Source organism: Chelonia mydas, chromosome 2, assembly GCF_015237465.2.
Source record: "Chelonia mydas isolate rCheMyd1 chromosome 2, rCheMyd1.pri.v2, whole genome shotgun sequence".
Classification (NCBI taxonomy): Eukaryota; Metazoa; Chordata; order Testudines; family Cheloniidae; genus Chelonia; species Chelonia mydas.
This window is the reverse complement of record NC_057850.1, coordinates 225,229,388-225,246,125: the sequence shown is the minus strand read 5'-3', so window position 1 is coordinate 225,246,125 and position 16,738 is coordinate 225,229,388. Positions and strand designations below refer to the sequence as shown.

General features: G+C 41.3%; 1 protein-coding gene across 2 annotated transcripts in view; it reads left to right on the top strand.

Annotated features, from left to right (window-relative positions):
* Positions 1 to 1,176: 1,176 nt before the first annotated feature.
* NEBL (nebulette) overlaps positions 1,177 to 16,738 on the top strand; it is a 379,942-nt gene continuing 364,380 nt past the window's right edge. The window contains exons 1-2 of one of the 2 annotated variants that reach the window (XM_037890826.2): positions 1,177 to 1,864; positions 3,288 to 3,382. In XM_037890826.2, the coding sequence (XP_037746754.1) occupies positions 1,796 to 1,864; positions 3,288 to 3,382 (164 nt within the window). In that variant the 5' untranslated portion in view covers positions 1,177 to 1,795. The remainder of the gene's footprint in view (positions 1,865 to 3,287; positions 3,383 to 16,738) is intronic. The other variant, XM_043541304.1, reaches the window with a different exon arrangement.

Sequence of the window (16,738 nt, the reverse complement as noted above, 5' to 3'; positions counted from 1 at the left end):
TATACTTCATCTTCACTTCTTGTCACAATGTGGAGTACTGCTTTGTACTGTTGAAGAGTTGTAGTACTTCACCCCAGAAATGGTTGCATGTCAGTGGATAAAGTGCTCCTGTTGGGATGGTTTGCATACCAATTTGTTAAAGAGGACTGTGTTCAAGGCAAAAACACAAGACTTTTGCCATAACATTCCCCAAGCACTAATAACAATTGGATTAAAATAAATTGCTAAAGCCTACTCTCAAGAGTTATTCTGCCAGTATCACTGCCAGTCTCACTCACATACGTGAGTACTTGATGGGACTAAGGATATGCATAAGTACTATTCAACCTGAGTAAGGACCAGCAAAGTGAGGCCAGAAAAGGTGGAAGGTATAAGATAGTGAAGAGGGAAACCCAAGTGTATATGTTGATCCTGATACAGCTTGACATACTTTTGTCAGGTGTAAAGTTGGTTGGAAAAACTTTGTCAGAACCATTTTCTGTCAAAAAATGCAGTTCTATCAAAATGCTTCACAAAATTGTGTCAATTTTGCCAAAATTTCATTTTGGAGAAAAACCAAAACGTCTGACAATGCCAAAATGTCCTATTTCCACATTTTGGGAAGGAAACATTTATTTTTTTTTCATTTTGAAATGACTCTTTGTTTCCCTTTTTTGTACTGTATTATTATAATATGAAATAAAATTGCAATCAAACCACAGTGAGTGAACTGATCCAAAATGACTCCATCCTCCCCAAAATTTTCCTTCAGGGAAAATTTTCAAATGTTTGAGTTTTGTTCCAATTCAAAACACAGCCATCTTTCCCAATTTCAAAATCCTTTGCCAAAGGGAATTTCTGGCCTCCGCCCATCCCAGTCAGGGGGTTAGATACAGTGGAGATGGTCACAGTATAATTAGTGCCCTGATCCAGCAGCTCCACCCACACACAGACTCAAGGCACCGTTGGCGGGGCTCTGACTTCAGGCTCTGGGCCTAGGTTTGTAAAGGGCCCTGAGTTGCCCCTTGAATGGGGTTATGGAAATATGAAGCAGGACTAGGGGTGCCAAGTCTGGTTGGACGGGTTCCTGGAGGTTTCCTCAGATGACATATTTAATGCCTGGGGCCTCCAGGACAATCCTGGAGGGTTGGCAGCCCTCGGTATGACGATGAAATGCCACCAAGCAGCCGCGCGTTCAGCCTTTCCCCGGGCTGAGGCAGGTGCGTTTGGGGCGCGTGCGAGGCCCACCCCAGCGACCCGTTCCCAGCCGCAGCTGAGGATCTTTGACCGCTGTGTTGGCAGCCGGGGTGTCTCTGTCACCCGCTGCCTCTCCGGCCGCCCAGCAGGTTGCAGGCAGCGCCCCGCTGCGGAGAAGGTGCGGCGGCCACTGCCCTCGCCGCGCGGGGGTGCCCCGGCTGCGCTCCGCCGGCGGGGCTGGCTCGCGGCGGCGCGTTGGTGGGCTTGGCTTGTTCCTGCGCGGCGAAGGGCGCCGGGAGCTGCGAGCAGCGTGAGTCACCCAGCCCGTCGGCGCGGGGAGCCCAGAGCGCAGGCACCGAGCGGAGGAGGCGGGTGGAGGCAGGCGGGGGACACGGGCTCCCCTCTCTCCCTCCCTCCCACTCGCACATGCTGCCGCGCTGCAGTCAGCTGGAGCAGCGCCTCCGCCGATGACCTTCTCGCCCGCCCGCCGCCCCTGAGGACGCGCGGCTCGGCTGCCCTCTCGCCCGCGCGGGGCGGGGATGCCACAGCGGCTCCCGGGAGCTGCTTCCACCGCCGGGGCCAGTTGCAGAGCCGCCGCCGCTCGCCAGGAGCCTGAAAAATGAACCCCCAGTGCGCCCGCTGTGGCAAAGTCGTCTATCCCACGGAAAAAGTCAACTGCCTGGATAAGGTGCTGGGCGCCCCGCCGAGGGGGACGGGGCACGGGGGGGAGGACGCGGCGCGGGGACAAGGGAGGAGGTGACAGATGGGTGAGCTTGGGGCTGAGGATGGTGACCAAGAGGGTGTCACTGGGATGTTCTCCCTTCCCCCCAAGTATCACCATTTTGCCTGCTGGAATAAGTACGTCGTCTGAAATGAGTGGAAAACAGCAAACCGGCCCCTGAAGCAGGCGCCCATGCTGGGGGTGTGGGGGAGGGGGAGCTGTTTGGAAGGGCTAATGTTTAGTCACTAGGGGGAGGGGGGCAGTCGCCTTGGAGAAGCGGTGCAATAGTATCCCTTTCTTCCGGGGAGCTCGGCTGTTGCTGCAGGGATCCAACCGATGTGCCTTAAAACAAAACAGGGAGAGAGTACAATACCTGCAGGTTGCAAATAGCGTACCGCACCTCTGCCTGTCGCTGCGCTGGAATCTGCTCCTCTCCTAGTCGCAAGGAAATAGGCAGATAGTAATTAGCATGTCATAGCACTGCCGCTGCTGACGCATTGCTATGAATACATGCTAGGGAGCCCAGAATTGAGACCAAGATTCAAATGCTCATTCACCAGTCAAGCACAACAGGGTTTTATGACTGTTTCAGACAACAGCCCTTAATCTAATGCCTATAAGAGGACAACGTTTTGGAGACTAGATCATAGAGTCCTTTTCTTCTCTTTCCCTAAAGGAACTTATATTCAAAGGTGAAACCCCTGTGAGCTATAGCATATTTCTTCCCAGGTTGACGCAGCTGAGATGCTTCAACAGCATATCACACAGCAGTTCTGCTGTGGCTGATCATTAAACCACACCAGGGCAAGAGTGATGACCTTTCCCTTGATATTATTCCTGTTTAATATTAGTTATTATGAAGCCTGGTCATTTCATAAGTGTACAAGCATTAAGACTGTGAGGGGTGCTCCAGATTGACACCCCCACACACCCTGGAAAGGGAGTAGTGGCTGTTGGATGAAAATACTGTTGTGTATTAAATGTAGTTTATATTTCGTATACCAACAACATATTAATTAGTGGTTTTATCCATGTAGTATTAACAGTTTTTAGAAAACATTTTATTGATATTGTACTAATCAAAATGTGAACATTCTGCTTCAGTTGTCCTTAAAATAATTCCATTAAGGTTAAGCTGCTGAGATCTTGGCATTCACTTTACTAGAGAATTTATGGGATTTGGAGTTGTTTCAGAAGTGCTTACAGTTGCATAAAAAAGTAAAACGCTTTAATTTACAGAAATACTTATTAAATGTTCTAGTGGTAAAAAACCTCTTCTAGTTTGCAAAAATATTGACTTACACTAAGTATTTAAATACAATTTTAACTTAAAAAATTAGCCCTGGAAACATCAATATTTTAATTAACTATAATTTAAATTTCTTTACAGTACTGGCATAAAGGATGCTTCCATTGTGAAGTCTGCAAAATGGCTTTAAACATGAACAACTACAAAGGATATGAAAAGAAACCATATTGCAATGCGTAAGTATAATAAATGTCAAGTCTTGCAGAAATGCATTTGAGAAACTAGCTGGTTAGGGAGAGTATCAGAGCACAAACATGAATTGTATTGCTTAAAAAAGTTGGTTAATTGTATTACATAGGTGTGGACGTGCAGTCCTAAGCAGCAATTTATCTTTTGATTTAATAAAGATCACCATTTCTATTGACTGTTTTAATATATATGCTGTAATATCAAATTTCTCCATAAAAACACAGTTCTGCAATGAGTGTGCTGAACCCCATTAATTTCACTGGGAATCTGCAAGAATAGAGAGATTTCCCTCACACAGAGCTCCATGCATGTTTAGGTCTATAATCAATATTTTAGATACAAAAAATTTCACTTCTGGTAAGAATTTTACTGGGGAACTGTAAAATTAAAAACTTTTTTTTTTGGTAAAAATCCTTATTTCTGTTGTTCAAACAACACCTTGGTTTACTAAAGCTGGATACTCTTAAAATTCATTTTACTTTTTGCTGTTCTTGCCATCTGCTTACCTTCTGCATTTATCTCAGCTTTGATATCCAAAATAGCTTAGTCAGTTTCACTTTTGTCTGACCAGAATCTGACCACAATCTTATCTTCTAGTTCTAATGAACTAGTACAGAGCTTCTGTGTTTGGGTTGCAAATACTATAAGGGAACATTTTGGTATATAAAATATGTTCCTGTTGTTGTTTGTACCATGCCCTAACATTTGCTTGGTACATTCGAGTGTGTATTTTTTAAGCTTTGGAAACATTTATTCTTTGCTTTTTTAAAAGTGTATTTTTTTTGTAAAATATGGACCAAATTTGACCTTAATGTCCCTTTAAAGAATATGCTCATATTGTGATCATTTCCATGCCAAAAGTATTAATACACAAAATATTTGTCAAAAAAGTATTATCCTAAAAGCTTTATTTCATCAGTGTAACACTTCACTATGGACCCATACAGAACAGTCCAATAACTTGTAACTAGCTAATGCTTATTCTGTTCTATGATAAAATCATTTAAAAATGTAAAAATCCCTGCGTACTATAAAAATATGAAGATTTTCAGTAAATGTTGTTACTCTGCTGCCAAACCTTGAAGACTTTCCTTTGAGTGTGTATAATCACATTTTAGGAATTTATTTTCCTATCCCTAAGTTTCTAGTTCTTCCTGCAGGATTATACCTTGCACTGCGAACTCAGACCTCTTACATTACACATGTATAGGCTTCATCAGTACTTGCAGGATAAAAACAGGGTTACAGGATGTGGTGGTGATGATTCAGTAGGTGGCACGCTTCCCTTTGAGTCAGTCAATGCCCCAGCATGGTTCTGGATGGTCCTGTGCTGTTGGAAGTGTTGTCTTTTGGATGAAGTCTGAAATAGGGACCCATATAACTTGTGGTCATTACAGAGCTCATGATACTTTGGTACTTCTTGGAAGAGCACATTTTTGTGTGTCCCTTGTCATGGCTACATTTCAACTCTGGTATTCTGCTCACTTAAAACTTCCAAAGTAGTTTCAATTGGTTATTTATATTTAATAACCCACTCTCCAACAGAAAATTCCTCCATGCTGTGGGTGCATGGTAGGTGCAGTATTTCCATGCCATAGGTGCCTACGTTTCAGTTGGGGAAGTGATGGTCTTCTGTGCAGTCTAATGCATGCTGAGATCTTTCAGAGTGGGGGGTGAGAAGAATAAGTGCTACTAACATGTAAGGTACTATTCTTCCTGTTAGCCGATTTAATAAACTTTGCATGTAATAGTGATCCTTAAAGAGGAATTTATTGCCCTTTTTAAAAAACAGAATTATGTAACAATCACCGTTCAGATTAGTCAGGAGGAGCTAGTATGTATAATATGGAAGACCATGATTCAGAAAATGAGAGCTGAATTAGTAAAAATAATGTAAGAACATTGTAAAGGTGAGTACTCTGAGATTGTAAAGTTTTCTAATCTTTGTTCTTAAATTTTGTCAAACTTGTAGTGGGTTTGTGAATATTAGTTTACGCAAATGCTCAAAGTATTGATTTGCATGTGTCTTACTGTTGAACCATGTAAAGCAGAGTAATATTTTTAATAGGAGTAATAAATGTTGGTCTGAACAAATGTTGAATGCTTTTCAGGGAAAAATGAGGCACCAGTTTGATGTAATGCAAAATGGTATTTTGAAAATGTAGTTTGTTTATTTTGAATTATTACCTTTTGACTCCTGAATCTTACATCTGATTGATCACATAATTAAAGTTACTTAGTTAAGTAACACTAATATAAATATTTTAAATGAGATTTACCTTCTTTAGTGTTCATCAGAAGGAGACAGCTGAAACCCCTGTTGGGTCAATTATTGCTTGATCATAAAATCTGCAAATGTAAATTTACTTAGGCTACTGGAAGTGCTTGACAAAAATAGTTATTATTAGACAAGTAACTGAGGCCATCCATCAGTACGAGTATAATTTATAGGAAAAAGTACAGAATTATGCGCAAATCATTTTAATGGAAGAACAACACTAAAACCATTTAATAGGCGTGAAAGCCATAGTTAACTTTTCATTTAGATAACTCAAAATGCATACAGCCTCAGTAATTTCAGTGCCTCTTTATTAGTTCCTAAGTTAATGTATTAGCTACATTGTATTTTGAACTTTATTTTCCACTCCATTGTGCAGATATTTGCCTTTCTTCTTACCCATTTCACTTGTTTATTGTACTTGAAGAAATGGAACCGTTGAAACCAACTTCATTTTCCCTTAGAAATAACAGTAACAGATACTGATCTGTGAATGTGTTGACTTCAAACTATGCTTTGTTTTGGTGGAGCACAATGGAGGGAATTAATGGACCAGGGAGGACTAGATTATATGAAATAGTTTAATTCAGTACACTTTGGAATAAAACACAGCTAAGCACACATACAAAGTTCACATTTTTTATAGACAAGTAAGAAATCTGTTTTAGTGGTCCGTCTGATTTCTAGCTGATGATTTTATGCAGTTCTTGTGATCAGGTCATGTTGATAGAAAGGATAATTTCTGCTGTACTAGAACCAGCAGAGATGTCAAGGCTATGTTCCTCTCGCATTATGTACCTGAAATTCCTTTTATATGTTGTTTACTGAAGGAGCAACTCTACTGCAAAAATTCCTCAACAGCTGTGAGGAGAACTTTGCGTGCACCATGCTTAGATGTGCTATTAGTATGAAAGGAAGAACTGTGTTGTGGGTAAGGAGCTGGACGGGATTTGAAATCTGGGTTCAGTTGTCTCTTTCTGCCACAGATTTCCTATGTGATTAAGGGCAAATCACGTAAGCTCTTTGCCTCAGTTCACCCATCAGTAAAATGGGGATGCTACCACTTCTTTTCTTCCACCCTTTGTCTGTCTTATTTATTTAGGATACGTCTATACGTATGGTGCTGTAGCAGCACAGCTGTACTGATACAGTTGCAACGCTGCAGTGCGTCTGGTGAAGACTCTATGCTGATGGGGAAGCTCTCTTCCATCGGCGCAAAAAACCACCTCTGTGAGCAGCATAAGCTATGTTGGTGAGAGACGCTCTCCTGACGACATAGTGTTATGCACGTGACCGCTTATGTTGGTGTAACTTATGTCACTCGGGGGTGGAATATTTACTCCCCTGAGCAACATAAGTTTTGCTAACATAGGCTGTACTGTAGACAGAGTCTTCGTTTGTTCCTTGCTGTGGACGTCTACACAATGGGTGTTTCAGTGGCACACGGTTTTTATAGCTCTGCTGCTTTAATGCCAAAGTATAGACACTTCCTATGTTGATGGAAGGGTTTTTTCCTTCAGTGTAAGTGACCCTCCTTCTTGAACAGTGATAGGTCGATGGAGGTCGGCTCACTATGGTTCTCGGATGTGAATTTTTCAGACCCCTGAGTGGTGTAGCTAAGTTGATCTAAATTTTAAGGGTAGACCAAGGCTGTTTGTTTGCACAGTGCTTGGAAAAAGGTGCTTTGATCTCTGTTGGGGTCTCTAGGTGCTATCATAATACATATAATAATAGTATTTAAGGTTTCAGTTCACCCAATTCACATTCCTCTACAAACTCTCTTACATGTAAGACTTTTTTTTTTTTTTTTTTGGTGTCTAATACATGGGGCACATGATTGTCAGATCTGGGTTATAATTTTGTTCTGCCTTTGGTGCACTGAGAGACTTCAGGCAAGTCATTCAACATTTCTGTGCCTAATCGGTGAAATGTGGCTAATGACACTTTTCTCTGTGGAGTGTTTTAAGATCTATAAATGAAAAGTATTATAAAATTGCTTATTGTATATATGGCAACCACAGGAAGAAAACCCATCTTACCTTTTTCTGTACAAACACAGTGCTGATTCCACACAACTTTAAATAACCTAATAGTTGGTGTTAGGAAGTAAACAACATTTTGGCAGCAGCTGGTTGTACATAATAGTTCTTAAGCTTGTTAAATCACTGAATCCTCTGTGATCGTGATATGGTGACTTATTCTTATAAATATTCATTTGTGTAGAATTAAAAAATGAATCTCCAAGGTTTGTTTTTATTTTTTGTTTTGTAACTTAGGTTTGCATTACCTAATTTAATAGAAAGAAATTTATCAGACACTTTCACCAGACCAAAATAAGAGACTATTTTTTAATGCAAAGCATTTTTATCTTGTAGAAAATGAAACACACACATTTTTTAAGCATGGGCTATACCCTGGTGATGAAAACAGGCTTCCTGCTTGACAAATTCAGCCAACAAAACATGTCTTACATTTTGTAGAAATTAACAAAACAAACAGCTATAACCTATGCAGACCAGTTATACCATTCTGCCAAAGGCATCCAACGTTACTGATGGGATAAATCCTTCCAGGATGGTCAGCATCTAAAAACATGTACTCATCTCCACACAGTACAACTTCATTGATGTTTTTATTCATGAAGGCTACCATATGCACTGATTATATAACTTCCTGTGGAATCAAAATCCACCGTCATCAGTCTTAGTATGGGCTATTTATGCTTGGGAGAAAAAACACCAGTACATTGGGTGTTCTAGATTTTTACCTTGGTTTTAAACGTGTTTCTTTGAAGTATTTATACAAACATATATTTGAAAGATTTTGGTATTAGAAACGTTAGGAACCAAAGTTAAAGGGAAGAGATGAAACTGTTAAGGTTCTTGTAATGTCTGTTGGGAGGCAATATAAAGTTATAGAACTATCTAGATGCTTACATGGGGTGGGGAGTGGATGGGACTAATTGGTAACTGGAGAGAGAGGTGTGGCTAGTGCATATAGTCCACTGTCACTGGATTTTGTATATGGGGGATTGAATGTGAAACTACAGAGGGCTTGATTTCCTATAGTCAGGAAAATTCTGGAAAGTTGCCATTATATCTCCTAACATGGTTCTAGATAAAGCTTATTTTTCAATATTGAATTCACTAGGGGATTGTTTCTCATTCTAATTGTAATGAAAGTGAAAGCTAATGATCAACTGTAAATGACTGATTAATTATTAGTGTTTAATGATTACCAAATATTAGGCTATATGTTTCTGACTCTGTATGCCTAAGATTGAAATAAATAATAGGAAACAAGAAATGGAATGGACGTTTACTAATGAAAATGGGTAATTCTTCTCAAATAAAATGTAAATAGTCAAGAGTTGAGTAGCAAGAGAGGATTCGTGCTCCTCTGAAAAAGTCCAGATAGCCAGTTTCTTTGTATTCTTCCTGATCAAATTGCTTAGTGAAGTGAAATAACAGAATATTGAGTTTGATCCTGCAAATGAGAGTTGTTTATTGTCATAATTGAAAAATAGCTGATATTATGATGTAATTTCTTATAGTAGGTCTTCTAGCAGCTTTTGATCATCAGCTTTATTTTGGAGTAAACTTTGTTAGTCACAGCCATCCCCAAATGGGAAAAATCAATTGGTGAGTATGCAAAAAACCAACTAACAATCACCTCCCCCCTCCACATCTCATCTGAAAGACAAAGATTTACATTTTCTTACCAGGTTGCTAACCTATTTTTATGCTAACAACATAGCCTTCAGTATACCACAAAATGAACAGTTCAAAGGAATTGACTGAAGCTCTTCCCATGTCCTGGAAACAGACTTAAACTTGTAGGTCCAGTGCTACCACTGTAACTGAAGAAAGAGGAGAAAATTAAGGAAGAACTTAATAATTGTTGACAGTAATACAAACTATTTGTTCAAATGTTACAAATAACCTGATACCTACAAGCTTCCATGCAGGGAAAAATGCATTCCTATTTAATTCTATAAAGTCTTAATTTGAAAACAGAGTATATGTCCAACTTGCTGCTGATGGCATTCAGCAGTGAAGAGAAAAGTATGACAAAAGAGGCCTTTGCCATTTGCTCAGACTGTGGAAATAAAATGGAAAAGATGAGAACATCTTAGGTACAGTTCTAAATTTCTGACATATGAGTGTTCAGCACACTACTTGTTGAAGACATGATCCTTGAGGGATATTGTGAAGTTCAAAACATTTTCTGCAACCATCAGCTTCACAGTAGTACAAGAAATAGAAAAACAGAAATAATGCTCCAGCTTCTCAATGACACTTGGAACTTTTACGAAGATTGTGGTCCCAATTCTGGGTTATGTTCCAAACCCCCTTTAGTGGGGCAAAGGGTCTGGAGAGCTGCCCCAAATGGGCAGTTGAGAGTTTCCCCTCTGCATGGAAGAATCTCCAGCTTGTATAGAGCCAGGGTAGCCAGCCCTACACCACTCCTACCAGTTTCCCCTAGTGTAGGAGTTATGATTGGAGTTGTTGCAGCAATTTCCCAGTTGATGTAATTGCCCCAGCGTTCCATTAGAAGCTGGCATAATTTAGAACAGCCCTGTGGCAAATAAGTAACATTATGCAGATTAATTGTATTTTTATGAAGGTCTGCAAATTGCACAATATCTAATACTTTACTCCAGCAATACTCTTAAAGAGTCTGGCTGTCTTGTAAATTGGGCAGTTTGTTTTCTGTGTGCTTTGGGTTGAATAAACACACACAGTTTTCAACATTCAAATGGTCTTTGGTCATCAGAGTGTGTAGATCAGCGGTTTTCAAACTTTTTGAACTGAGTCTCCACTTTGAGTTAAAATTTTTGGTTGTGCCCCCCCCCCCAGCTGAGACAAAAATAGACACATGCAAAAGTATGCTTGATAGCCTATTCATAAACCTAACAGAGACCATAGCACAACTTTAATTAAATTATCTACACCTGTAAGTTTGTTACACAGATACTTACTAGTGGCACAACCAATGCTTCCTCAACAGTGGGCTGTGTGACAGATCCACACCAGTGGGGTACAGGAGTCTGGTAAAAGGCAAATATACTGGCCACTGGATGAATAGTTTTCTGTTCCCTGAGTGACCAGAGCAGGGGCTGTGATAGAGCAATCAGGAACCTGCTAGAACCAATTAAGACAGGCAAGCTAATTAAGACACCTGGAGCCAATTTGGAACATACTAGAATCAGTTGTGGCAGGGAGACTAATCAGGACACCTGGTTTAAAAAGGACCTCCCAGCAGTTAGTGGAGGGTGTGCAAGGAGCAGCGAGTAAGATGGCGTGCTACTGCAGTACTGAGGAGTGCAAGCGTGATCAGGCCTCAGAAGGAAGATCCTGCGGTGAGGATAAAGAAGATGCTGGGGGAAGGCCATGGGGAAGTAGCCCAGGGAGTTGTAGCTGTAGCTGTCATGCAGCTGATACAGGAGACGTAGACAGCTGCTATCCACAAGGCCCTGGGCTTGAACCCGGTGTAGAGGGTGGGCCCGGGTTCCCCCCATCCCCCCAACTCCTGATCGGACACAAGGAGGAGTTAACCTGGTCTGTGAGCAACACCAGAAGGGAAAGTCTAATTTGGAAAGGGATCTGGCCTGTCGCCAACCCACTACGTGGGACAACAGAGACTGTGGAGATTGTTCTCCATTTCCCCCCATGCTGGCCAGTGATGAGGTTAGGTGAGTGGCCGCTTCTGCGAGAAGCTCAAACCTGCCATTCAAACTGAGGGCTGCCATGAACCTCTGAGGTGAGCAAATCCACCAAAAAGCGCAGGACCCACCAAGGCAGAGGAGGAACTTTGTCACAGCTGCTTCTACCTTACAATAAGGCTGCACTGGTGGGGCAGGGCCAATATCTGCCTCGCCCCACCCCCCTGGGTTTTCAGGGTGGGGGAAGGCGCGTGTGGTGGTCTCTGTGGGAGAAGACAGTGCTGGGTGCGGAGGCTGCTGGGAGCGGAAATCGGTGCGGCTTGGCAGATGTTAACACTGACCCACAGGCTGGGTGGCCCACTGAGGTGAGTCAGAGGGTGGAGATGCGTTTGCCTTCCCTCTAGTTCCCCTGGGGGGTGGGCATCATTGAAAACCTCTGGTGTAGATAGTTTCTTCTCCTCCCCACCCCCAGGTAAGTAAGAGTGTGTGTGTGTGTGTGTGTGGGAGAGGGAACAGAGTCCCTCAGGAGCTGTAATCACAGGAAGAAGAGTGAAAATTCTTAGCAATATGTGGATATTGAGAGAGAATATTAGGACAATTTGAGCAGGAATTTCAGTAATGGTAAGAACTCTGTTGCTTGCCAGTATCTCTTCCTGTGCTGATACTCAGTAGAAGCTTAGTGTTTCTATCAAGTGTAACTGTGGGAAGTAAGGGCTAAGAGACTGATCAAGATTCACCTTGGTTGTGTTTTCTAAAATACTTAGGTAGCAGAGCAATAAAAATAGAGGAACTTTTGTTGTAATTCCAGATCCATTTAGTTGAATGAGTCAAACATTGATAAGTGGAAGAAACTGGAACATCTGTAATTCCTGTATGATGTCTGATGGTATATTCTGCTCGTGGTATTGTCACTTGATGGTATGGGCATTGAAAATTCTAGACCACTTCAATTCCCATTTTTTGTTTTGTTTTTTTTCTAAGTGTCTTTTAAATTCATCTTTGTCACATTTGTAAAATCCTTATTGCTGTATTGATATGGTTGTTGACAATTCCGTTGTGGTGCTCTGTACTCCAGTGCCGATATTTTGTCTCATAATAAGTTTTCTCAGGAATGTTGAATGATATGATAAACTGTCTTCTGTTATGCATGAAGGAAAATATTCCAACTTTGAGTCCCCTTGAGTTTTCAAAATGAATGAAGTTAATGGAAAATGACAGAATCAGGGTGATCGTCTCATAGTGATAATAAATATGCAGAGCTATTTACTTGTTACGTCGTTGGAAACACTCTTACTGTGAAGATCCAGATAGATCACAATCTTGGCAGAGCTACTGATAAATAATGTTGTATTTGTAATTGTTGGGGTACACTTACAGGAACCTCACTAGATTTAGTGGTTTTTAGGCAGTGACTCATATAATAGACGTACATACAACTGGATGCATTGAGTGAGTTCCTGAACACCAGAGTAGCATTAGTTCATTGTGTAAGTACCATCAAAACCTAAACCTACAAGTCCAACAAAACTTACTCCTTTAGTTTACAGCTCAGTCAGTCTCTTTTTTCCACTCTGACACTTCCTCTCTTGACATTGAGAAAGGTGAACAGATCATTTCTCTGAGTATTGGTGTAGACTGAAGGGTGTGGGTTAGTTGCCTAACTAACTTTTATTGTTGCTGATAGGGGTGCTCTGAACCATGGAAGTTGAGAATCCAGTGTAGAAACTCAAAAAATAAAATCCATCTTCTGTTCTTGGTTGCAGTGGAGGTGCATGACCTGCTATTTGGCCTCATATAATTTAAGTTTGAGGAAGTGATGAAAATATACTATCAGTATTGCAGGTTGGTGAGGAACATCCATAGCATAGCTTTCAATTAAAAAATACTGTTGAGACTTTTGGCCAGTGATCATACGAACTGTTGCAAAGGATTACCTGGAAAACATATAGTTATTACTTCAGAGTATTTCTTAAACAAAGGAAATAGCTTTACAGTTTCTGGACAATTTTATCTTTTAGATTTTGTTTCATGGTTGCCAAAGATTCCTACCAGTTTTCTTTTCTTGGTAGGACAAATGTTGGGATGTAGCCTTTTACATTCTAAAGCTCTCCATGGCCACATTTTTCATATAGGTGCGCTGGTTTGATGCCAGTTTTTTAAACGAAACCTAAATTTATACTGTTTTAACTTTTAAGGGTAAAGTAATTTTGTACTAGTTGTTTTTTTTCTGGAAATGAGAAGACTATATGATCTTGTAGTAGCTGTTTGGTTTTTTCCCAGTTTTACTCAGAAAAAACTAAGAAATGGGTGCTCACAACACCATTTCCGCCAACATTTTAACCTATAAATGTGGATCATAAGGGAGAAAAAAATAGGGGCCCTGCTTTTAAACTTAATTGAAATACACTGGGTTTATGTGAACTTTGGGGAAGGACAAAGTAGTACAATTAGATTTTTTTTTTCTTTACTTAAAAAGAAAAAAGTAGAGAATAGCCCTCTGAAAGTTGGCATGTATTCAGTACAGTAAATAGTGTTCACACATTGTGTGGCAATGATTACTTTGATCCATGAATGCCAGGGTATTGGAATTCTTGGTTGGATTTGTCAGGATATTCAAAAGAAAGGGAGCTATTATTGTGACTACCACCAACAAAAACTGCTCAGTAAAGAAATGGTGTTTAATACAAAGCAAGAGACATTAGTACTAATTTAAGCAGTAGCCTTTCCCCTGGAGATATGTTTGAAATAAATCCTTGGTATAGAATAAAAAGGATCTGAGGGTTTCACATATTTGCATGTGCCTTTTTCACGTTGAGTATTCGGTATGAATTTTTCAGAATACCAGAAAAGAGAGACAAAGATAGCTGATGCGGACACAGTGGCAAAATGAGAACAAACATATGCATAGAATTAAGCTGCAGGCTGCAATTTTTATGAAACTTTAACACAGGGGAGAGGTGCTACCTGCCCATTACGCATGCTCTCCTATACCACGCATTTAATTGGTTCCACTGTGGATGGTTACAGGGCTCCTTACCATATAACCTGTAACTCGGGGTAGGCTCTCCTCAAACTAACCCACCAGGACTCCACTCTTTCCGAGTCCTAGCATCTTCCCCTGCCATGAGAGGGACAGGTGGTGCAGAAGGGTGGGGACCTTGGCCCACGAGGGCCACAAGGTCTTACCCTCTCCCATGAGCCTAAGGCCCATCACCAAAATCCTAGGTCTTTTACTTCTGGAAACTGTTCATTTTGTCCTTTTAACCTCACTGGAAACTGGCCACAAGCTGTGAAAAATTAACAAAGCAACCCAGGTACCTCAGTACTGCCTTCCTGTTTAACCTACTGTAGCTTGAAGGTGGTACAAGGAAGGTGAAAAACTCCCTGGTCCTCTGCCAGATGGTCGATGGGAGAGAGAATTCCTTCCTGATCTGCAAACCAGTGATTGGCTAGACTCTCAGCATCTGTCGGGCCAGATTCCCATTCTTAGTTCAGGGTGGGGCTGCTGGAATGGATTTGAAAGATGTTCCATGTGGCTCCTGCTCCAGAGTAAATACTGGGAAATGTTGGCCAGTCAGCACCCCTCTCCTGCAACTGGCCAGTGGGTACCAGAGACTCCCGAAAAGAGGAGTTACCTAGTATCCTTCAGCAAGTGTCTCCCTCCCTTGCTCCTGGGACTGTCCTCTTTCACTGCTCCCCCCATCAAGTACCTCTACTCATTGAAGCAAGTGGGTGGCATGTACAACAGGTTTTAACGTACCTTGCTACAGATTTTTTTAGCGGGAATAGGGAGAGAACAGTGAAGGTGAAACTAGGTTAAATAAGAGAAAATATCATGGAGAGTTTTAGACAGAATATGAACTGAAATCTATGAAAAGGATGAACAATCCTAGTAAACTAGACTGAAGGAAAACTACTGAAGGAAACCTAAAGCACAGACCCCTCCAGTTCTATAAAAAATTGTGTGTGTGCATGCACGCACAGAGAATGGGAAGGGAGCTAAGGTTATAAAATTTTCTTATTTTATACAAATTTTTATTCAGCCTTTTGATGTAATTTTAAGAGTAGCAAATGCTAACTTTTTCAAATTGAAAATGTTCTTCTGGCCTTTGACTGAATGGGTTCTTATGATAACGGGTAATATTTTAACCGGGATCATGTAATGGCTTTTAATTTACCACGAACACCATTTATTTTGATGTTAAGATTCTAATTCTTTGTGTTTTCAATTTCTCTTACCAAACAATTAAATCTCCATGTAAATCTTCCACTATTTAGAGTAAACTCTTCTTCATCTCTCTTACTGGAGTTGTGACATTTAATTTTGGGACCCAGATTGACAAGGATGAGTGAAACTGAAAGAGAAAGTAGAAACAAATAGATGAACTCTGTTTCTGGTTGACTCAGGCTATGTCTACACTACAGCTTAATTTGGCATAACCTATGTCACTCAGGGGTGTGAATAACCCATCCGCCTGAGTGACATAAGTGACGCCGACATAAGTGCTGGTGTGCACAGTGCCATGTCAGTGAGAGAGCTTCTCCCACCGACATAGCTACCTCTGCTTGCTGGGGCTGGAGTAGGTAAGCCAATGCGGAGAGCTCTCTCCTGTCATCTTAGAGCGGCTATATTAGAGAGCTTACTTTGGCGCAGTTGCACCGATACAGCTCTCTAGTGTAACTGTAGCCTCAGTCTCCTTCATTCCTTACCTGTTTCATCCAGCTGAGCTGTAGTTCTCACAGTTTACTCTTTGGGGAATTCTGTGCCAAAAAAATCTGTGCACAATATTTTAAAATTCTGCAAAATTCTGCATATTTTATTTAAAATAACACTATATAATCACAACAGTTTCAGTTATTTGAGTAGTTTATTTCAAAATACCTGTCAGCAACTATGTCTCTAACAATATAGACAACAAAAAAGTTGCCCCCAGGAGTAGAGAGTTGAAGAAACCCTTACGACAACCCAATTCCTGTTTCTCTGTCCCCCTGGCTGGGGTTTGCAAACACCCACACCACCTACTCCCGGAGTCCAGCTGCAGCCTCCCCCAACCAGACACCTGCATCCCCTACCTCCCAGAGCCCAGGGATCCAGAGGGAGAAACAGCCTGATGCTGAGTCCCAGGCTTATGTGGAGTTTCCTGCATGCTGCCTTCTTCCTTCAAGGATATTCTGGGAACTGCAGCTGCCGGGAAACCCTCCTTCCCCTCCCCAAGGCAGTGTCTTGTATTTGTGAGCTGGGGAGATGGACTCTGCCAGATCCAGTGGCCCCTAGTGGCAGCCGTGTTAGTCTGTATTCGCAAAAAGAAAAGGAGTACTTGTGGCACCGATGAAGTGAGCTGTAGCTCACGAAAGCTTATGCTCAAATAAATTGGCTAGTCTCTAAGGTGCCACAAGTAT